This window comes from Bison bison, unplaced genomic scaffold (assembly GCF_000754665.1).
Source record: "Bison bison bison isolate TAMUID 2011002044 unplaced genomic scaffold, Bison_UMD1.0 scf7180017864105, whole genome shotgun sequence".
Classification (NCBI taxonomy): Eukaryota; Metazoa; Chordata; class Mammalia; order Artiodactyla; family Bovidae; genus Bison; species Bison bison.
Window position 1 is genome coordinate 1,123,376 of NW_011494677.1, and position 22,696 is coordinate 1,146,071.

Sequence of the window (22,696 nt, forward strand, 5' to 3'; positions counted from 1 at the left end):
CAGCCCAGAAAAGAGGCAGCCCCCAGCACCAAAAAACAGGAGATGAGAGTAGCACAGCTCAGCTCTTGCCAGGACGACACCTGTGATGGAGTGTGTGTGGTTCACTTCCTGAGCCGAACGGCAAGGGTAACCCATGTTCACCACCCCCCGCCCCACCAAGGGTCAGTCGACCATCAATTTGAGAGGCCAACAGGCAGTGCTTGAGAAGCATTAGCCATCCATACAGAGTTGAAAAGAGCTCAGACAGGGGCCAACTCTTGGCCCTAGGGCGAAGGTGGCTTTTATTTCCTTTCTCAGGAAGGGAGGCGGTGGGGAGCTTTCCCCACACACCAATCTAAGTGAGGGGGGGGCGCGTGGGTGCTCCCCCAGAGGAGGGGCCGGGAGAGCCGGAGGACGGTTCAGAAGGCCTCTTCTGTGTCCACTTGCCGGCCCTGGGCTGCGGGATGCGCCCGAGGTCACTGCCCTCTGGGTACTAGTTCCTGCAGAGTTGGAGGCACACGGAGGTATGTGCTGGTGTCCACGAAGAAGAAGGGGGAGCAGGGGCCCTGAGTGAGGGAGCAGAGGGCTGGGGCGGCTGGCCCCATGCCCACTGCCTGCCCAAGATGGTCGCTTGCATAAGGCCTGGCTGGTGTGCTTCTCCCAAGAGGGGCCGCTGGGGCCTGGAGGCATGGCTCGCTCCGATGGCTGGCCCTTTAAATGTCCATCTCAAACTGTGACTCTTCACCTGGGGAGAGAAGGGGCAGAGGACCAGGTGAGCCATGGGCAAATGGCACGGTTGAACCTTCGAGAGGCCGGGAGGGGGTGCTGTTTCCCATTCTGTTGTTCCAACAGGGAGAGCAGGGGCCAGGGGGTATGCTGCTGAGGACAGCGGACAGAGGGCAGGCCCAGGAATTCCTGAGACACACGTCCAGCTGTGCTCACTCCCCTGATCCCAGAGCAGAGACCACGTCTCCCCACCGGACAGCTGACAGCCCTGTGTTCTGGATCACTTGTATTTTCTTTAAGAAGAGTGAATGGCTCCTTATGATTTGAAATGAATACAATTTCACAGACACATACTCCTTAAAACATAAAACCTTTCTGAGCATGTGTCCCAACTTCTGGGTTAGGACATGGGACCGTAACCTCCTCTGCCTACACCCGATTCCCCAGAGAAGAGCCTGACCCTGCGATACGGCAGCTATTTGGGGAATTCAGCTGCTCGTTGCCCTCGCCCAACTCTCACCATTAAAATTTCCAAGTAATTCACGCAGTGACACATTGTTTTCCTTTTTAATGGAACTGCCTTGTGCCTGACCTCCTGGCCAAGGCTGCTCCAAGGTTCTGGAGGGCAGAAGGCCTGCTCTGACCCCCACGGGGGAACAACCACCCTTGACTTCTGGTTATGTTGACACAAATATGTGTGTCCAAGGGCAGGAGCCTTGGCTTCTTATATCCAGTGAAGCAACATGAAAAACCAGTGCCTCCTCCTTCAGCCCACCCCATCCCAACAACCGTGCGGACTATGAGGCTGCCATGGTGGGGTCAGAGCCTTTGTTGTGGGCCAGCGCAGCTCGAGAGGCCGGGAGGGGCGAGGGTATGCAAGTGCAGGCGGTGGACAGCCTTCAGGTTGCGGTGACCGAGCCGCTGTTGTGTTGACAGCCTCCATCCGCAACGGCCAGTCTTTGGTTGAAGGTGAAAGAGGAGTGGAGGACCAACCACACGACTCTGTCCATCTTTCTATCCTTTTAAAAAATAATAATTTCTTTATTTTTGGCTGTGCTGGGTCTGTGTTGCTGCTAGTTGCAGCCAGCGGGAGCTCCTCTCTGGTTGCAGGGCTCAGGCTTTTCACTGCAGTGGCTTCTCTTGTTGCGGCTCTGCGCACACGGGCTTCAGGAGCTGAAGCACGTTGGGGCATTAGTTGTGGTTCCTGGGCTCTAGAGCACAGGCTCCCTAGTTGGGGGTGCACAGGCTTACTTGTTCTGAGGCATGTGGGATCCTCCCAGGCCACGGATCAACACAGGTGTCCTGCGTTGGCAGGCAGGTTCTCTACCACTGAGCCACCAGGGAAGCCCTGTCCATCACTTATCACAGGGCAGGGAACCTCGCTGCCTGGGCCGTCCTTGCTGCTGGGCTCTGTGGGTCTGTGTCCACCTCTCTTTTGCCCATGGCTCTCCAAGTGCGGCCTGCTCTGGGAGGTGGGGCTCCTGACTTCCTGATGAACCACAGCCTGCAGGCCCCAGGGAGCTGGGTTCCATGCTGTCAGCAAGGCCATCCAAGCTTGAGGGCCCAGCTGCTTCCTGTCTGGGCTCGGCTGCTGCCTTCGGGTGAAGGGTCAGTGGCTTTCAGGCTCTGCCAGCGCTTATGGTCCCCCCTCCCGTAGTAAGAGCTCAGATGCTCTGGCCAGCCGGTCCCTGGGAGATGGTATTCAAGCACCTCTGCGGGGGTGGCTGCTCTGATTGATGGAGGGAGTTGGGGGTGGGAGGAAGAACCCAGCCTCCCCTTGTCCACTGCAGAAACAGCTGGTTGCACTGTTTCCACGGCCTGATCAACTAGGACACCAGATGTCCCTGTCGCCTTTCTAATCCCACAGATGTGTAATTTCCTAGAGGGCGAGGACGCTGTGCTTTTGATAAGTAGCTTCCTGCACAAAAACATCCTGGGTGTGTTCCAAATTGCTGCAGACACACAGAAATGCCTCAGGGACAATTGTATAAAGGTTATCCAAGGGCTTATCAAAGCAGCCGCCTGGATGCCATCTCCTTTCAAACAAGCTCCCCGCTAATGAGACTATCTGATGAGGCTGAATGGCCTTGCCTGAGCTTCCTGGGCCCCTTTCCTGGGGAAAGTGGGTTCCGATGAAAGTGCTGCACCCCAGACCCTTCCCTTGCCCTGTGTACTGCTCCACGGGGCAGGAGCATCCCCGTGCTCCCGGAACACCCACTCCCACGCCCGCTCTTCCGCTTCCTGGAGTGAGAGCCCAGCCGTTCCCGGCCACTCACCGCCTGCCGGCTTGTCCTCGGGGCTGCTGCGCAGGTGATTCTGCCTGGCTTCCGTGGGGGGCTCATCGCCTGTAGGGCTAGTGACCCCGGGAATGGTGGGCAGGTCCCGCGGGGGCGTCTTGGTCACAGGTGAGTTCCGACACTCCATCAGGAACTTCCGGTCATAGATGATCCTGGTACCTGCAAGGGGGCGGGGGCACGGATAAAGCCACGGAGAAGGCCCTGGCCTGCTTTTTCCCCCTGAGGCCTGGCTCCAGCAGAGGCGGCAGGCTTTCCTGCAAAAGCCCGGGCGGAGGTGTGAGGCTCACTCACTGCCTTCTGCAGCCCAGGACTCTGCTGTCGCCGAACCGCCCCATCTCCCCGGGGTGAGTGGGTGCTCAACGGAGAATTTTTTTTTTAATTTTTGGCCGCACCCTACCAGTGGCATGTGGTTAATTCCCTGACCCTGATCAAGGATGGAACTCACTCCTGCCCTCTGCATTGGAAGGCATAGTCTTAACCACAGGATCCCCAGATAAGTCCCCAAAGTGGGTTTTTTATGCGTTTTTCAATTCTGTCCTTACACACCCTTGGGGAATATCCAGCATCTTTTAACTCCATTTCACAAAGGAGCAAAGAGAAAAGTAAGTGATTTCTGCACTCTACCGATCCAATAACCACTCCCCACCAGTTAAATATGAGAACTCCTCCTGTCTGGACTTTGTGGAAAAGAGTAACAGGGAGCACCCCAGCCTCACCGTGGCTCTCTTAACTCAGTCCACCTCCCCGGAGACGCCCCCACTCCGCCCAGCGTCCGGTTACCCATCCTCTGTTCACGTGTCACCCGACTTCAGGGTTTCTCCTCAGTCTGCCCTCCATTCCTTTAATTTTCACTCTGCTTTCTCAAGTGTCACCCCAGGGTGAGGGACCACATCTTATAGAATCATTCACTGACCTTAAGCCTCCCAAGAGCCCTCCTATGAGGGCAGCTGCCTGAGAGATTCCTTAAAAAAAAAGGAGCATGTTCTCAAGCACAGGAGCCAGGGAGGAGGCCTGCTGATTCACAAATAACAGTGAAGAGTGAGAAGGTGACTCCCAATGGGACCCTGTCTAAATCCTGATCATCTCTGCAGACCCACTGTGGTCTTAGTAACATAACACCTTCAGAACATTCGCTAGTGGCTCCCTTCTCCACAAGGAGCAGGCTCCAGGCTCAGCCTTCAACAGGCAGAGGCATCTAGCTAGAATTTAAAACTGTCTTGTTGTCATTATGTTCTTTTTATAGCTACTTCTCTTTATGGCAAATGACTCTGGTTTTCCATATATAGCTGTGATAGCAAACTCCCTTTTAATATATACAACAGGATGTAATTGAATATGGTAATGGTACATGTTATATATCACATAAGCTATAATCTACATAATAAAAGCTAGGGAATTCCCCGGCAGTCCAGTGGTTAGGTCTCTGACCTTTCACTGCCCAGGGGGTGTGGGTTCAATCCCCAGTAGGGGAACGAAAGATCCCACAAGCTATGGGGCTCGGCCAAAAAAATAAAAACAATAAATTTTAAAGGAGAGGTGATACAAAGATAAATATTAAATATACATACAAGTAGAATGCAAAGTATGATAAAGACTGCAGAAGAGGGGGAGGGATAATGAGGAGTTTGGGATTAACACATACACACTACTATATAGAAAACAGATAGATAACCAACCAGGACCTACTGTACAGGAAGAGCTATACTCAATGTCTTATAATCACCTACTGTTGTTTAGTCGCTAAGTCCTTTCCGACTCTTATGACCCCATAAGAATGATTTTCCAGGCAAGAATACTGGAGTGGGTTGCCATTTCCTCCTCCAGAAGATCGAGAATCTGAAAAACAATAGATTCATACATATGTATAATTGAATTACTCTGCAGTATACCTGAAACTTATATTCAGTCCTGAACATGCATTGGAAGGACTGATGCTGAAGCTGAAATTCCAATATTTGGGCTACCTGATGCGAAAAACTGACTCATTGGAAAAGACCCTGATGCAGGGAAAGATTGAAGGTGGGAGGAGAAGGGGATGACAGAGGATGAGATGGTTAGATGGCATCACCGACTCAATGGACATGAGTTTGAGTAAACTCTGGGAGTTGGTGATGGACAGGGAGGCCTGGCGTGCTGCAGTCCAGTTGCAAAGTCGGACACGACTGAGTGACTGAACTGAACTGAACTATCTGAAACTAACACAATCAACTATACATCAATTAAAAAATGAAGACTATAGGCGGATGGTGAATGGCCTCAGTTTAGAAACCAGGATGCAGGGACTCCAGGAATGCCCATCCTCATCAACAGCTCTGAAATATGTCCCTCACTTAAGGGCTGTGCTGAGCAACATTCCAACAGTTTCTCGATGTTGAGCACTGCCTGTCTACTAACCCCGGAGACAGGAGAGGGATGGGCTTGCATCTCTGAGCTCTGATGTGAGTTAAGATTGGGCTCCCGGTGCAGAGGAGGACCTGGGATGAGGAAGAGCAGGGGTTGGTGAGAAAGACCCAGGATGAACTTTGCCTCCTTGCTTGTGTTGGCCTGGTCTGACCTCGGCCTGGGCCAGGCAGCCACCCGGCCTTGCTCTCCTGGTCTGGGGCAAATAATGCTGAGGTTGGGAGCCCTGCCCCTCATCATCAGGAGGACTACAGTTCAGAGCTCACGTTTCTAAAGGGGAGGGGTGAACAGCAAAGGACACAGACCCGGGGCTGTATTTTAGGTCCTGCTACCACCCAGCCCTCTCTGGTGGCTCAGATGGTAAAGAATCCGCCTGCAGTGCAGGAGACCCGAGTTCGATCCCTGGGTCAGGAACGTCCCCTGGAGAAGGAAATGGCAACCTACTCCAGCATTCTTGCCTGGAGAATCCCATGGACAGTGGAGCCTGGTGGGTTACAGTCCATGGGGTGGCAGAGTCTGACACGACTGAGACGATCACTTTTACCCACCAGCCGGGTGGCCCTGTGCCCCTTCCACCTTTGAGCCTCACCTGTAAGGGCAGTTTCCTCACCTGTAACATGAAGGGCTGTGTGCCGACACGCCCAGCGGGCTCCAAATGGAGAGCATCCGTGCCCTCTCTGGAGGGAGGGCATCCTGGCTTCAGAGATGGGCCCATTTTTCTCTGTTTCTTAGTCATCATGGCCTGGGCACCCTACCCCCTTATCTCCTTCCCACCCGCCACCTTGACATTTTTAAAAATTTTATTTATTTTTATTGAAGTATAGTTGACTTACCATACTGTGTTACTTTCTGGTGTCCAGCAGAGTGATTCAGTAATATATGTATTTCTGAATATATATCATATGCCTCATATTTTTTCCCATTATGGTTTATTACAGGTTATTGAAAATAGCTCCTGGTGCTATACAGTAGGACTTTTGTCTGTTTTGTGTTGGCTGCATCACACAGCTCGTGGGATCTAAGTTCCCTAATCAGGGATGGAACACTGGCCCTCGGCAGTGAAAGCAGAGTCCTAACCACTGGACCTGCAGGGAATACCCTATTTATCTATTTTATGTATACAAATTTGTATCGACTGATCCCAAACTCTAATACCACCTTGGATTTTTTTGTTTCTTTGTTCACCGCGGGGTAGAGCAACTGACCCTATCAGAGCTGAACCTGAGAGCTAGAGATTCAGTCATCTCAAGAAAAGAACTTGGAGGTCAGCAGCTTCTGAGGTTCTTTAAAGGTCACGAGCCCCCAGTGGTTTTGTTGTTTTTTAACAAGTGTGGTAAAACAAATAACATGAAACTTAGCATCTGAAGTAATCTTAAATGTACAGCTGAGTTGTTTAAGTACACCCACATTGTCATACAACTCATCTCTGGGCCTGTTTTCATCCTGCCGAACTAAAACTCCATCCAGGAAACAATCCCTCCTACCCCAGCCAGGGGCAACCACTACTCGGCTTCTGTCCGAGTTGGGGTGCTCTGTTCTATGTTAGTAGCTCAGTTGTGTCCGACTCTTTGCGACCCATGGACCGTAGCTCGCCAGGCTCTTCCATGCATGGAATTCTCCAGGCAAGAATACTGTAGTGGGTTGCCATTTCCTTCTCTAGGGGATCCTCCCGACCTAGGGATGGAACCTGGGTCTCCTGCATTGCAGGCAGACTGTTTACCATCTGAGCCACCAGGGAAGCCTGGACTGCTCCAGGTACCTCCTGTAAGTGGAATCTTATAGTATCTGTCTTCTTTCAATTGGCTTGTTTCACTTAGCATAATGTCCTCAAGGTTCATCTACATGGTTGAACTCCATGTGGGAATTTCCTTCCATTTAAAGCTAAATAATATTCCATCATGGGCTTCCCTGGTGGCTCAGTGGTAAAGAATCTGCCTGCCAATGCAGGAGACTTGAGTTCAGTCCCTGGGTAGAGAAGATCCCCTAGAGAAGGAAATGGAAACCCACTCCAGTATTCTTGCCTGGGAAATCCCATGGACAGAGGAGCCTGGCGGGCTACAGTCCATGGGGTCGCAACAGTTGGACATGACTTAGTGGCTAAACAACAATACTCCAGTGTATGGATATACCAATTTTGTTTATCCACAGACATTCAGGTTACATCCACCTTTTGGTTATTGTGAATCATGCTGCTAGGAACATAGTGTGCAAATATCTTGATACTCTCCTTTCAATTCTTTGGGGTACATACACTGAAGTGGCCCCCAGCATTTTAAAAGTCAGTAATTACACTTAAAAGAGAAAAAGAAATAGCCTCTGCACCCTCTATCCTATGGCTAGGGCACTTATTTAAAAATGAAAATCCTCATTTGAGCTAATAAAATCCATAATCTAAATGCCAGTAGGGGTGGCACCATAAACACCCACCCCTGGACTTCTCTGGCGGTCCATTGACTAAGTAAGACTGCACTCTGAGCACAGGGGGCCAGGGTTCGATCCCTGCTCAGGGAACTAGATCCCATATGCTGATCTGAAAGGTTCTGCATGCCACAATTAAGACCCAGCACAGCCCAATAAATATATATTAAAAAAAAAAAAACACCAATGCCCACCATCAGAGTAATTCAGCCAGAGAGGGAGGGTGTGTGTGTGGGATAGACAAAGGGGTAAGCAGTGGTGTCCAGAAAGTCAGCTGACAAGGTAGTGAGCCTGGGATAAGACCACAAAGTCACCACTGACTGGCTCATTTGGGGCCTGTGAGGAATAGGAGCTGCAGATGGAACCGCTTTGGCTTTTTAACTCTTTCTTCTTCTAAGCCTTCATGGGATCCACCTCCATGGCCAGTGATCTGAAAACTCCCAAAGCCTCCCACAGATGAGGCAAACCTAACAAAACACACACAGTCCTGTATTGTCGAAAATAGGAACCCCTGGCCGCTGAGGCTGCAGTGCAGCCCTGGAGTTGGGACCTGGTCTGCACACAGGGACAGGAAGTGGGGACCGGCGGGGATGCTGAGGACCCTGTGAGGCTGAACAGCGGCAGCTGGGGGTGCTGGTCTGCTGTGGTCCTCTGGGGTGCGTGGGTGTCACACCAGGCGGCACCCCACAACACTCTTTAGCTGAGGACCCACTTCCTCTCCATGCAAGGGAAAACAAGCCCCCTCCACAAGGGTCTATAATTGAGAGCTTTTGAGGATCTTGCCTGGAGAATCCCAGGGACGGGGGAACCTGGTGGGCTTCCGTCTATGGGGTCGCACAGAGTCGGACACGACTGAAGCGACTTAGCAGCAGCAGGTAGCTTCCAGGAGGCAGAAACAAGACGGTTCTTCCTCCTACTTCTCTCGCAAGTCATACAAAACACCGAGAACTAGAAACAGAAGCGCCTGTGCCCACCTGGATGCCAACGGGGCTCCAACTGTTCTCCACATCACAATATATGAAGACAGAAAGTGAAGGGAGGAATGGCTCTTTTTTCCCCTTTCCTTTTTCTTTTTTTTTTTTGAGGGGAGCCTCCCTCTGTGGCATGTGGGATCTTAGTTCCCCAACCAGGGGATGGAACCCAGGTCCCCTGCAGTGGAAGCACAGAGTCTTCACTGGACCACCAGGCAAGTCCCAGGAATGGTTCTAACAGGGAGGAAAAGGGGGACAGCTAAAGGTAGGAAGGTGGCGGTTGAGGTTGTAACAGCAAGCAAGCGGGGTCGAACCCAGGAAGTTTTGAGAAATTAGAGGCATTGAGGAAAACGGGGCTGGGGGCTGAGAACAGGGACAGGTGCCACCCATCTGTCACCCAGGAGGAGGCCAGGCAGGCAAAATAAGCTGACCTTCTGAATAGTGGCTTCAAACCCTTTGCGCTCCTCGGCTTCAGAATAAAGAGCAAAGATAAAGACCTACAGAGACAGATTTTGGGAGGGGGTTATCTCACATGAAAAAAAAAACCCAACTAGCCACTAGATTGAGCACTTCAGTCTCTGGAACAGACAAGGCCAGCTCTTGAGCAACTCCTCACTCTTAAATAATAAAGGGAACAGAAGACAAAAAGATAACCAATTAGATGGAGAAGGCAATGGCACCCCACTCCAGTAAGACAGTACCCAAATCCTGGATAAAAGGAAATCAAGAAAAAGAGACAAGAGAACTTGATCAAAAGAATTACTTAAAAGATCAAAAGAATTAATTAAATACGAAAAAAAGAAAAGATACTTTTGCTGAGTTGAGAGAGATGAGTCTTGAAAGACTACTTGACTATCCACTGCAATGAATTAAAAAACCACCAGCTTAAGATTCATTGTAAATCATGAAATCTTCCAGAAAGAGTTGAAAGACAACAGGTGCCCACTGAGGATTGGGAGTAAGAATGTATCCAATTTTTCAGTGGTTACACAGGCAGCCTGAAGACAGTGGGTCAAATGCCTTCACTATCCTGGGGCAAAAGTCATCCTGACCTAGTTTTATACCCAGCCAAACGATGAGCAGGGATTGAACCCTGACCCCTGTGCTCAGAGTCCAGTCTTAGTCACTGGACCACCAGGGAAGTCCGTGGGTGGGTGTTTAAGGTGCCACCCCTACCGGCATTTAGATTATGGATTTTATTAGCTCAAATGAGGATTTTTATTTTTAAATAAGTGCCCTAGCCATAGGATAGAGGGTGCAGAGCCTGGCAGGCTGCAGTCCATGGGGTCGCTAACCAAATAGAAGGAGAACAGAGCCATCTGCAGAAAGTGCCAGGAAGATGGAGTGTATAAAATCAGAGAAAGACCAGAGGCTCCTGGGAATCCCATGCCCGCAGCTGTGTGGCAGGTCCAGAGTCTCCAAACTGCTCAGAAAAGAGGGAAAATGTATGGAGAAATGCAGAGGTCTGCATGTGAAACCATACAGAGAGGCACTTCAGAGGGGCTGGCGGGTATGGGAAGACTTACCTGAATGAAAACTAAGCACATTTTATTTTTTTATAGTTACACTTTTCTTTTCAAAATTGTTCTTTTAGATTTAATTAACACGTTGTATTAGCTTCAGGTGTACAGCAAAGTGATTCACGTGTATCTCTTCTTTTTCAAATTCTTTCCCCATTTAGGTTATTGCAGAATACTGAGACTATTACAGACTGTTGAAGAAAGAGGGCAGCACAGGATGAAATGGTTGGACAGCATCACTGATTCAATGGATATGGACTTGGGCAAACTCCATGAAATAATGAGGGACGGGGAGGCCTAGCAAACTGCAGTCTATGGGGTCGAAAAGAGTCAGACTTAGCGACTGAACAAGACTGTTGAGCAGAGTTCCATGATTTCAGGATTTGGTTACTGAGCACATTTTAAACTAAAGAAATTAGTAATTCTACTTTTAAAAAAAAGGTTGTAAAAAATGGAAATGCTATCACTAAAATCTACACGGCTCATCAAGAATCATAGTATTAAAAACAATAAATATGTAATATAGAAGCAACCTGTGTCCACCAACAGATGAATGGATAAAGAAAATGTGAAATACATATACACAATGAAATACTACTCAGTCATAAAAAAGAATGAAAATTTTGCCATTTGCAACAATGTGGATAGATGTGGAAGGTATTATGCTTAGTGAAACAAATCAGAGAGAAAGACAAATATTCTGTAATAGCTTATGTGTGGAATCTAAAAATAAAACAAACAAATGAATATAACAGCACAGAAACAGACTCACAGAAAACAGAGAACAAACCTGTGGTTACCAATGGGGAGAGGGAAGGGGGCAAGGCGGTAGAGGATTTAATAGGTATGAATTACTATGTATAAAATAAGCTACAAGGATATATTGCACAACTTTGGGAAACATAGCTATTATTTTGTAATAACTTTAAATGTAGTATGATCTATAAAAATATTGGGTCAGTATGTTTTACACTGTATAATGTTACAAATCTCCATTCATATTTCTTCAGGAACCCTGTCTGATCCCTTGAATCTATTTGTCACCTCCACTGTATAATCATAAGTGATTTGATTTAGGTTATACCTGAATGGCCTAATGGTTTTCCCTGCTTCAATTTAAGCCTGAATTTTGCAATAAGGAGTTCATGATCTGAACCACAGTCAGTTCCAAATCTTGTTTTTGTGGACTGTATAGAGATTCTCCATCTGGAGAAGACTCTTAAGAGTCCCTTGGACTGCAAGGAGATCAAACCAGTCCATCCTAAAGGAAATCAATCCTAAATATTCATTGGAAGGACTGATGCTGAAGCTGCAATACTTTGACCATCTGACGCAAAGAACTGACTCATTGGAAAAGACCCTGATGTTGGGAAAGATTGAAGGCAGGTGGAGAAGGGAATGAAAGAGGATGAGATGGTTGGATGACATCATTGACTCAATGGACCTGAGTTTGAGCAAGCTCCGGGAGATGGTGAAGGATAGGGAGGCCTGGCAGGCTGCAGTCCATGGGGTCACAAAGAGTCAGACATGACTGAGCACACGTGTGCGCACATGTGCATGCACACACACACACATATACACACACTTTGACTTAAAAAAAAAAAAAAGAACTAAGGGACAGGTTAAATGAACCATGCATCAGACATACAGTGCAACGCTGTGCAGGTGCGACTTGGAATCAAGTGTACACTGTCTGGGCTTCCTTTGTGGCTCAGTTGGCAAAGAACCCGCCTGCAATGCAGGAACCTGGGTTTGATCCCTGGGTTGGGAAGATCTCCTGGAGAAGGAAATAGCAACCCACTCCAGCATTCTTGCCTGGAAAATTCCACGGACAAGGAACCTGGCAGGCTGCAGTCCACGGGGTCACAATGAGTTGGACACGAATGAATGACTAAACCACCACCACACTGGCCACAAAAAAAAAAAAAATACACAGAACTGTATTTTTTGTTTACTTATCTCTGGGGGTGAGATAAGGATTAAAGCAAGGAATACACCTTTTATACTGAATACTTTCAAAATAAAAAAATACAGCGATCTGTGTGTTAGTTGCTCAGTTGTGTCTGACTCTTTGACATGTAATAAAGATACAGGGATAGTAAACAAACAAATAAATAAGGATATAGGGTCAGACTCTCCTTTCCTAGTAAGTCAAGTTAAAACTGCCGTGGTTGGAACAAGACAGATTCCCCATGTCCTGAAGAATCTCTGCTGGGCTGGGGAAAGAGTGGTAAGCTTACCCCTCTAGCATCCCCAGGAACTGTATTCAAGGATCGGGACAAGCATTAACACCCACCCACACAACTGCCAACCTTTGCTCAAGCACATGCCCCAAGAGTAGGGGTTCTGGGTCATATATTCCCTATCACTGAACCCCTCTGGACCACAGCAAGCCAGGTGTGACGGATGCAAGGGGCCATTAGATACAGGAACAGCCCCCTGATCTCAGACACACACTTAGTCGGAGAAAGACCTGGAAACAAGTGTGTGGAGTCTAGAGACATAGATGGGGACCACAGAGGGGCAGGGAGAGGTCTACCCCGTGTACCACTGGCAACAGGAAATCCAAGCCCCCTGACTCTCAACCCGAGCCATGGAAGCATCCTTGTTACCCCAATTCTACACTGACCCGGAGTTGGGGGAGGTCCTTGGATGATCCAGACGGGAGGGACTACCAGTGCAGAGCCAGGGAATCCAGAACCTGCCTCCCACAGGGTGGGGGCAGAACAGAGGTGAACCTTGCCCCCAACCCTTCCAACCATTTGTGTAGCTGAGATCCTACTGGGTTCTGAGTTCAAGTGTGCGTCTCGAACTACATGCAGAGAATAGCTGAGGCTGTCTTCTAACTGGAAGCCCATGTAAATGCATCACCCTGAGTCCATCTGGCTGCCAGAGTTCCCAGCTACGGAGAGAGAGCGGTGGGGACAACATGATGGGGGGCGGGATGTGAATGCCTGCTGTTCTTATTACAGCCTAGTGGTTAGAAACCCAGCTCTCTGGCTTGTTGGTTCTATCCAGTCTGGGCATTATTGCTCCATATTGCTGTGCCCCGATTTCTTTTCTTTCTCTTTTATTTATTTATTGGCTGCGTCAGGTCTTAGGTGAGGCACGAGGGCTCAGTAGTTGTGCCTGTGAGCTTAGCTGCCCCTTGAAGTGTGGGATCTTAGTTTCCCAACCAGGGTTCGAATCCGCATCCCCTTCACTGGAAATTCTTGACCACTGGCCCACCAGAGAAGTCCTTGTGCTGCGATCTCTTCCCCTGAAGAATGGGGGTGATGGTGATGATGGCAGCTCAAGCCTCCTGGGGTCACCATGTGGGTTAGCACCGTGGCTCACAAAGTCAGCCCTAAACAAGCAAGTCCTCGGTATTGCCACGACCAGTGTGACTTCAGTTATATGGAGGTTAAAAAAAAAAAAGCTGGGATAAACCAGAGGGGAGGTAAGAACCCTGAAAAGAGACTTGGAGAGAAGGGGGCAGGGTTGCGGGGGAGGGTAAGGGTATTCTCCCTCCTATTTTCATCCACAAAGAAACGGGCTTCAAGCAGCACCACGAGCTGTGGCTTGTTCGGTAACCAGTGTCATCTGGGACTTTACACTCCAGGTATGTACCGAATGCAAGAATTGTATATTTTCTTCAGGCAGGCTTTGGTGGTGAGGACAGCTTGCTTGAACGTATAAAGCAAGGCACACATGCCCCAGGGTCTGGTTTCCTCGCCTGTAAACAAGGGCTTGTTCTGGGCTCATTCAAACTATTTTTAAAGCCCCAACCCTAGGCCAGGCTTTAGAGATAATCTCTCGGGTGTGTTCCAGTTCTGATACCAACCATTTATTTTTAGGATCCCCTTGTGGGCAGGTGCTTTTAAATTGAAAGTGGTGCAACTAGCTTGGGAACGGGAGGCAGCAGTTCTGGGCTCAAAATTGGATGCGACATTGCACCAGCCCTCACCTCCGAGTCCCAGTTCTTCACTCGGTGAGCACAGAACCCGAGCCTCACAGGACTGTCAGGTTGTGAAAATCATAGCACCATGTGAGCCCTGCCTGCCACAGCCTGACCTGCTAGGTCTCTGTGGACCCCCACGAGGGAGACACCTTATTCTGAATTCATAGGCAGGAAACAGGTTCAGAAAGGCCAGCCCCTTGCAGCCATCCCAAGACAGACCCAGCTTGTCTCGCCTCCCACCCTAAAGACCAGCCTCTGTTTACAATGAGCCAGGCAGCCCGGGCCCCCGCGCCAGCCGGCACTGGCCAAGGGGAAGCCACCAGGGTCTTCAGACTTCTGCCTCCTCTTCTGCCTGTTTGAGGACAGGATGTTCCCTGGGAGGGAGGCCTCCTACATTCCTCCTCCATCTCCCTGCGGTCCAGCTCCGGGGGCCCAGAGGCGGCTGGATGCGGCTCCTGTAAGTTGAGAAGCTGGACCCTCTTTCTTCCCAGGCCTCCACTGACAGGAATGCGCCTCCCAGGGGCCGAGGACGTGAGGCCCAGCAAGAGTACAAGCACGGAATTCCTAGAACTGCTGTTCCCCTTCCAGGGGCGGGAGAGCATTTCATAACAGGGTCAGGCAGAGGGCTGAACGCCTGTGCTGGGACGTGGGCCAGCCGCCCGGGAGAAACCCATTGGAACGAGCGTATGCTCAGCTCAGCAGCAGGGCCTGGCTCTTTCTTGCAGGACAGTCTGCTTGGCAAGCACAGCTGACTGGCCGAGGGGGCGGGGTTGTAGTTTGGTAAAGAAGCAAAGCTCGCTCACTCCAAGTCTGCCCTTCCCCTCCCACCCTGCCAGCTCTCCGGGGAGAACCAAGACCCCTACAATCTCTGGACTTCCCTGATGGTCTAGTGGCTAAGACTCCAGGCTCCCAATGCAGAGGACCCGGGTTCCATCCCTGGTCAGAGAACTAGATCTTACAACCAAGACCTGCCACAACCAGATAAATAAATATTAAAAAATAAAATAAAATAACCGCCCCCCGCCCCGCCCCGAAAAAGACCCTTTATGGGTCTTATGAAGGCCTTGGAGTAACAAAGGGACCATCAGCCAATGGCAAATGGCCCTTAATTCAGGTCCCACGAGGGAACAGGTAGGCTGATTTGAAAATTAAGCAGAAGGGACAAAGTTTCTCCGGAGACAGAACAAAACAGCTGACCAACTTCTAAGGCTGGCCAAGCTCCTCCCCTTTCCCTCTGCACCTGGCATAGCCAAGTAAGGCTGCCCCCTGAAATGCACTACGAACAGTGAGTGCCCTTCCGAAATCCACCACCCCCCTTGCTGCTGGAAAGTGAAGGAGTCCTGTTTTTTTGTGTGAATGGCACACCCCCAAATTCACATGCTGAAGCCCCAACTCCTAGTACCTCAGTGTAACTGTATTTGGAGATAAGGTCTCTTAACCAGGCTATTATGTGAAAAGGAGGCCGTTAGGGTGGAGCCCTAAAACACTGTGCTGGTGTCCTTGTGAGAGAGAGCCATTCCACAGAAGGACCACGACCACCACCTTGAAAAGGGGCAGCAGGAGGTGGCCTCTGCAAGCCACGGAGGGGGCCTCAGCAGAAACCACACTTGGATCTTGGGCTTCCAGACCAAGAAGAATATAAATTTCTGTTGTTTAAACTACCTGGTCTGTGGATTTGGTTACAGGAGACCTAGCACATCTGCACAGGCTCACTGTCCGCTTTTGTTCGGAAGAGAGAAGAGGGAAACCTGTTCACACTCCTTAAGGCAAGAGACCCAGTGCATGTGCTGAGTGTGATCCTGGCCACACCAGCAGTAGTCTTCCTCCCACTCACCTGTGGACCCCTGGGCTCAGACACCTGCCTCTTGCCGGTACTCCAGAAAATCAAGGATATTCAAATGCAGGTGCTGGGCAGAGGGGGCCAGTACCTGAAGCCTGGCCATTTGAAGGGGAAACAGGAGGTAGGCTGGCTGGCAGTTAGTACGCGTGACACCAAGTGAATATATGGCCCAGAGCCCTGGCACCATGTCCACCTGTGTGTTTTGCCTTGTGGAGCTGAGTAGAAGGGCTTGAAAGCAGGACATGGGGTCCATGACTCAATGTTTTCAGGAAGGCGTCCTCTGTTCTTAAACCAATAGTCAATAAACACACAGGCTCGTGATTCCTGTCTCCTACACCTGGCTGGATAAAGCACAAGCTGGCATCAAGATTGCTGGGAGAAATATCAATAACCTCAGATGCAGATGACATCACCCTTAATGGCAGAAAGTGAAGAGGAACCAAAGTGCCTCTTGATAAAGGTGAAAGTGGAGAGTGAAAAAGTTGGCTTAAAACTCAACATTCAAAAAACGAAGATCATGGCATCCAGTCCCATCACTTCACAGCAAATAAATGGGGAAACAATGGAAACAGTGACAGACTTTATTTTCTTGGGCTCCAAAATCACTGCAGATGGTGACTGCAACCATGAAATTAAAAGACACTTGCTCCTTATAAGAAAAGTTATGACTAACCTAGACAGCATATTAAAAAGCAGAGACATTACTTTGCCGACAAAGGTCCATCTAGTCAAAGCTATGGTTTTTCCAGTAGTCATGTATGGATGTGAGAGTTGGACTATAAAGAAAGCCGAGCGCCAAAGAATTGATGCTTTTGAACTGTGGTGTTGGACAAGACTCTTGAAAGTCCCTTGGACAAACCAGTCAATCCGAAAGGAAATCAATCCTGAATGTTCATTGGAAGGAATGATGCTGAAGCTAAAGCTCCAATACTTTGGCCACCTGATGTGAAGCCCTGACTCATTGGAAAAGACCCTGATGCTGGGAAGGACTGTGGCAGGAGGGGAAGGGGATGACAGAGGGCACGATGGTTGGATGGCATCACTGACTCAATGGACATGAGTTTGAGCAAGCACCAGGAGATGGTGAAGGACATGGAAGTCCTGGCATACTGCAGTTGCAGAGTCGGACATGACTGAGTGACTGGACATCAACATCTGGCCCTGGCTCTGTTGGCCACTCAGCAGGAGAGGCAGTTAAATCCCCTCAAAGGACTGTTCCTTGAGGCTTGACCCTTGTTGAACATCGTCTCAAAGCATGGCCCACATAAATCCTCCTATCCCTGTTTATACCCAGCTTCTCTCATTCAAAGGAGTCATTTCCCTTCTAGAATCTGGGCTAGCCTTGCAGCTTACTCTGACAGACAGAACACTGTGCAAGTGCCATACTGTGACTTCTGAATAAAGGCCTTAAGAGGCCTTGGAAGCTGCCATGTAAGTAACTCATATTCTGAATGGTGTGAGGCCATGAGGACGGAGAGAGCCCAACCTTCCAGCTGTCCCCAGCAATACCCAGACAGGTGGCTAGGGCCACCTTGAAACTTCTAGCCCAGGGCAATCCAATGGTCAACTGTATGCAGCCAGATGAGTGGGCTCAGACAAGATGATCCAAAAATGTCCAATTTACCCAAAGAATGAAGAGAAATAACAGATTGCTGTGGTGGTGGTTGAAGTTACTAAGTTTGGGGGTTGCCTGTGACACAGCAGTAGCTGTGTACAACAGTAGCTGATACAATCCTTCTCATCAAGACGAGATCTCTGGGCCTAGGATCTGAGCTCTCCCCGTGAACCCTCATGGGCATAGGCAGTGGATTATAAGGCCCATATCCTAAGCATCCAAATGCCACGGGCAGATGTCACCTATTTCTGCTGAGTCAGCAATACTGGCCACAAACAAGTAAATGAAGACTATGAATCCCAGTGTCTGAGACCTGGGCCCCAACACTGACTAGTTCAGTATAAAAAGTCACCTCCTTCCACAGTCTGCTTCATAATAACTTGGAATAATACTGGGATAAGTGGGAAAGTTCAGAGAAAGTTAGCTTCTGCTTCTGGGACATTCCAAGATAAATAGTTATACTTGTAACTAAGAGGACAGAAGAGAAAATTTAAACCTTCTTATTAAGCCAGCCCAGACCCAGGTCTAGTCGTAGAGACACCAGGTCACCCTGAGAACACTCTCATCACGGGAGTCTTTCACCCTTCACCTTTTAGACATCTGATGTGGCTGGCCGCACTACAAACATGAGTAAGCCATCTCTGAAAGAACTTCCTGTCTAATCTAGGGAACAAATACATAAACAAAGACGTGTGAATCATTGTCGTGAATCACAAAAGAGGAAGAACACTGGCATGGATCTCAGTAAAACGAGAAAGTAACATGTTTTTCGTTCATACGTTTGAACACTCAAGAATCAAGAATCTATGTGTACAAATGAACACTTTTCATTCATTTCACCCTGGGAAGCAATCCTTGTTTCAATAATGCTGCCTTTTCCTAACTCGACATCAAATAAAAACCCTGACAAGCAAATGCCTCGCTGCTTTATACCAATAGTCAATATGGCACCATCCTGCTGGCCCTTTCTCCAAATTTGGTAATGAAGTACTTTTTTTTGCTCTTTCAGGAAAAGAACAAACAAACCCCTTTATCAATAATGAGGCCCTGCCACCCTTGAGGATATTGGGAAAAAAAGTAAAGTCTGAAGGCAACTCATATCCAACAGCTGTGTTTACATTGTTAGACTGTAAGGCCAACCACACTGGCTACTTGGAGTGGGCAAGTCTCATTTAATATCATGTAAGTTTTCAGGGGTGGGGTGAGTGTCTGTCTAATTACTTCAGATACAACTCTGATGCTTATAATTCTATTTCGGGTGTGTTCATCTTTCTAGCTTGCAATGGAAGCCCTCGAGGTCACACTTTGTCTTCCAATGCCATGGCCGTAAGATAAGGAAGGCTATGGGTGCTCTACACCAGGGTCCCTGCCAGTCTTTAATGAAGCACATAGTATGGAATGTTCTAAATGCTTTAAAAGGAAGGTCGGGTCAGTATAAAAAGAGACCCATTATAGTTCCCTCTTTGCCTTAATGTCAATGTCAAGTTCTCTTGACCTGTAATAAAGAGGCAGTGTAACTGAGGCCTCGGGACACTGGCCGCGCTCCGGCTTCAGTGCCCAGCCTACCCTATCCTCTTCCCGGCACTCTCTGTTCCAGGGCCAGACCCGGGAGCTGCCCCAAGGTAAGCTTCCTGGGCGCAGGCTTTGTTTGTCTAACCAAATAGGGTGCCAGTAACACCTGCAGTCCTAGCTGCTTACCTCTGATTAACCTTATCCAGACCCAGGGCTTAGGTACGACTACCACCCAAGCCACAACTCCTGTAGCTTTGGGTCAAACATCCAGTAAGGAACTGGGAATGTAGAGGTTGTTGGGGGAAGGGTGGATGAAGGGTTCTGACCCACTCAAAGGTTCTGGTGGTTTATGGTGTTACTTAAGACTTTTAAGACTCACAGATACAGAGAATAGACTTGTTGCCAAAGGAAAGGGGTTGGGGTGGGGAAGGTAAGGGTTGGGAGTTTGGGATTAGCAGATTCAAACTATTATATACAGAATGGATAGAGAACAAGGTTCTCCTGTATAGCACAGGGAACTATATTCAATGTGATAAACCCCAACAGAGGGACTTCCCTGGTGGTCCAGTGGATAGGACTCCACGCTTCCAAGGAAAGGGGGACAGGCTCAATCACTCATCAGGAAACTAAGATCCTGCAAGAAGCATGGCACGACCAAAAAAGGAAAAAAAAAAAAAAAAAAAAACCTTAATGGAAAAGAATATGAAAAAGAATATATAACTGAATCATTTTGCTGTACAGCAGAAATGAACACACTGTCAATGCACTATATTTCAATAAAATTGGAAAAAACAAAACCATAAGATTCTACAAACTTGAGTGTTCATCAGTGACACTCTCTTAAGTAATTTTCTTAAGTAAATTTCTCTTCAGTTCTCCAGCTTCTTCAGATCAGTGGTTCAGCCTGTGTAGGGTTAATGAGCATGGAAAGCAAACTGGAGTCAGAGGACTGGAGATGGCTCAAGTCATCTGCTCTTATCCTCCCCTGAGACACACACTGCAGAGCCATTCCCAGCAAGAGTGACCAGCAGATAGTTTACTCCAGTAGCTTCTGACACGATCCAACCACGCAGACTCTGCCAAGAGCCTGGCTCTTCAGAGTCTAGTTTAAAGACAGATGCCAAACCCAACCTCACGAGAAGTTTACCTGGATGGATGCGTCACTTTTTTTGTCAGACCACAGAGGAGAGCCTGGTGAGGGCTGTCACATTCCACCAATTCCTGAGAGCTCAGAGAACAGTCCTTATACCAGTCACTGGGAGCTAGTTAGAAATGTGGAATCTTAGGCCCTACCCCTAACCTACTGAATCAGATGTGGTCCCCAGGTAATTCATGTGCCCCCTAGAAGACTGAGAAACAGCACTCTTGACTGAAGCAGAAGGGGGCCAGGAATGACCTTTACTCATTAGGTCAAGCTCCTCCGCCCAGGCAAAGGGTTGTGCTAAAGTGGGCCTTGGAGGAAGACTCTATGCCTTGGTTGTACAGAGGCAAGCCTGGATTCTCTGGGTTATGGACTGTGAGCTGCGTCTCCCTCGCTGGTCACTAGGCTAGTCACTCTCTAGGCTCCTGGCACTGCTAGCTTCCTTCCAGTTGGCCTCAGAAACTGTCACACTGATGCAGAAGCCCCTTGTCCCTCTCCCAAATGAACACCTTCAAAAGGAGGGAGACTGGCTGAGGTCTGCCCCAAACCGCAATTTACCAGTGCAAAGGGAGAAGTGGAAGAGAGTTTCCCATAAACAGCACCGCTGGCTGTTGCTTCCAAGCTGATCCACCCCATCTAGCAACAAGGGTGCAAAATAGGGCCACTTAAGCCTTCAGGCCTGAGTCAGTGCCCACCCTGAACAGATGAAGCAGTGGCTTACACCTTCACTAGAAGGGACCCCAAAATTGTCCCGAAAGGTCCCAGTAGACACATTGTAGCACAGAAAAAGCTGAGTAGCATGGACTACATAAGGTCCAGCATGGAAAGAGAGACAGCAAGAGTCACTGGGAACTTTCCCTTGGATCATTTTTAATAGACGCGGCAGCACTTCTTCCCCTCTGCGCTTTGCGGCTGTTTTCTTGTTCAGTTTGGAAAATCGGGTGTTAGATTGGACCATGGGCACGTGTTTGGGGGCCTCGGTGCCGCGTCCCATAAAAAAAGGCGGCCCCCGCTGTCCAGGAACCACTTAGCTGGCTAACAGCTCGCACGCTGTATGTTTTGAGTCAAACAAAACCAGGGCCTCGGATCTGGCTGTGCTCGCCGGGGGTGGGACAGCTGCCTGAGAAAAGAAGCAAGGGGCCCCCGACGCTGCCAGGCGACAAGGCGGGCAGCCCCGCCCGAGTGCGTGCGTCTCAGGCCGGACGCCAGAATGTGCGGCGCTCTTCTCGAGTAGTTTGGGAAGCGGGAGAGGGCGTAAAGGGAAGGGGAGAAGGGCAGGAGCGGGTGAGGACAGCGCGAGGGAGGGAGCAAAGCGACAAGCTCGGGGATTTCATCACTCAAACGCGCTGGCAGGTTTCATCAGCACCCGGGCTCCGGAGCTGGGAGCGAATGCCAGGCTCCCGAGGGCAGCGCGAAGCGGGCCCCCACCCGCGCCAGCTCAGCTTCCTCTTCCTCATCCACGCTCCCGGAGGTCACACGGTTCCCTCCCTCCCCTCCCCCGCGGACAGAAGAACGTGTTTTTCTGCATAGCGCGCCTCGCGGCCCCAGGTCCCTGCGCGGAGAACCGCCGCGCGCCTGAAAGAACCATCTGCTCCCCGTGCCGCCGAGGCGCCGCAGGGGCAGGCGAGCACCCTCCGCCCAAAACCTGGGCTGGGGGTCGGGTGAGGTCGGGGGCCTCGGGAAGGAAGAAGGGTTCTGCGAGGGTCATTGATCCCAACATCCCATCCCACAAAACCCTTGGCCCGGCCTCTCCGTGGTGCGTGGCCCACCCTGACCCCACCCTATTCAGCCTCAGAACTGCCCCCAATACCCACAAGGGGCAGCACACCTCAGCATGTGGTGGTCTTGGAAGAGTGTGTTTGTGCGTTTGTCAACGATCGGGGGAGTCAGGTGTCTCTCAGAAAGAAGAAAACTCCTGGCATTGGCAGACGCTGCACTGGAGTTCGCGCCCGAGGGCTGGCGATCGCAGGCGACCCCCATGCTCGCTCCCTGCGGCCACCTCCCGGACTCTTACTGCCTTTCTGATACCCCGTTCCGTTCTTCCCAGTCATCGCGCCCCGGAACTCGGTCGCCCCGTCCAGCTGGCGGCTCCCGAGCACTCTCCGCTCCTGTTGAGTCCGGACTCCCCACCGCCCGCACCCAGAGCCGGGGCGCAGGGGGCCACCTCCCCGGAGCCCGCGCCTACCTCCAGGGGTGGTGCTGAAGAGCGTGCCGCCGGGGGTGGTGCTGTAGTCCCCAGCGGGCAGCTGCACGCCGTCGGCGAGGACCACCCTCCGAGTGGTGGGGATGGCCCGGCTCGGGGTCTGGCTGCAGCTGCTACCTCCGGACATGGTCGCC

General features: G+C 50.0%; 1 protein-coding gene across 1 annotated transcript; it reads right to left on the reverse strand.

Annotated features, from left to right (window-relative positions):
* Nucleotides 1–255: 255 nt before the first annotated feature.
* Nucleotides 256–22,690, reverse strand: EIF4EBP1 (eukaryotic translation initiation factor 4E binding protein 1). The gene is made up of 3 exons (XM_010838780.1): nucleotides 22,545–22,690; nucleotides 2,982–3,161; nucleotides 256–724 (listed from the first exon to the last, which is right to left on the reverse strand). The coding sequence occupies exons 1-3, from the start codon at nucleotides 22,687–22,689 to the stop codon at nucleotides 693–695; spliced, it is 357 nt and encodes a 118-aa protein (XP_010837082.1). The 5' UTR covers nucleotide 22,690; the 3' UTR covers nucleotides 256–692.
* Between the last annotated feature and the right edge of the window lie 6 nt (nucleotides 22,691–22,696).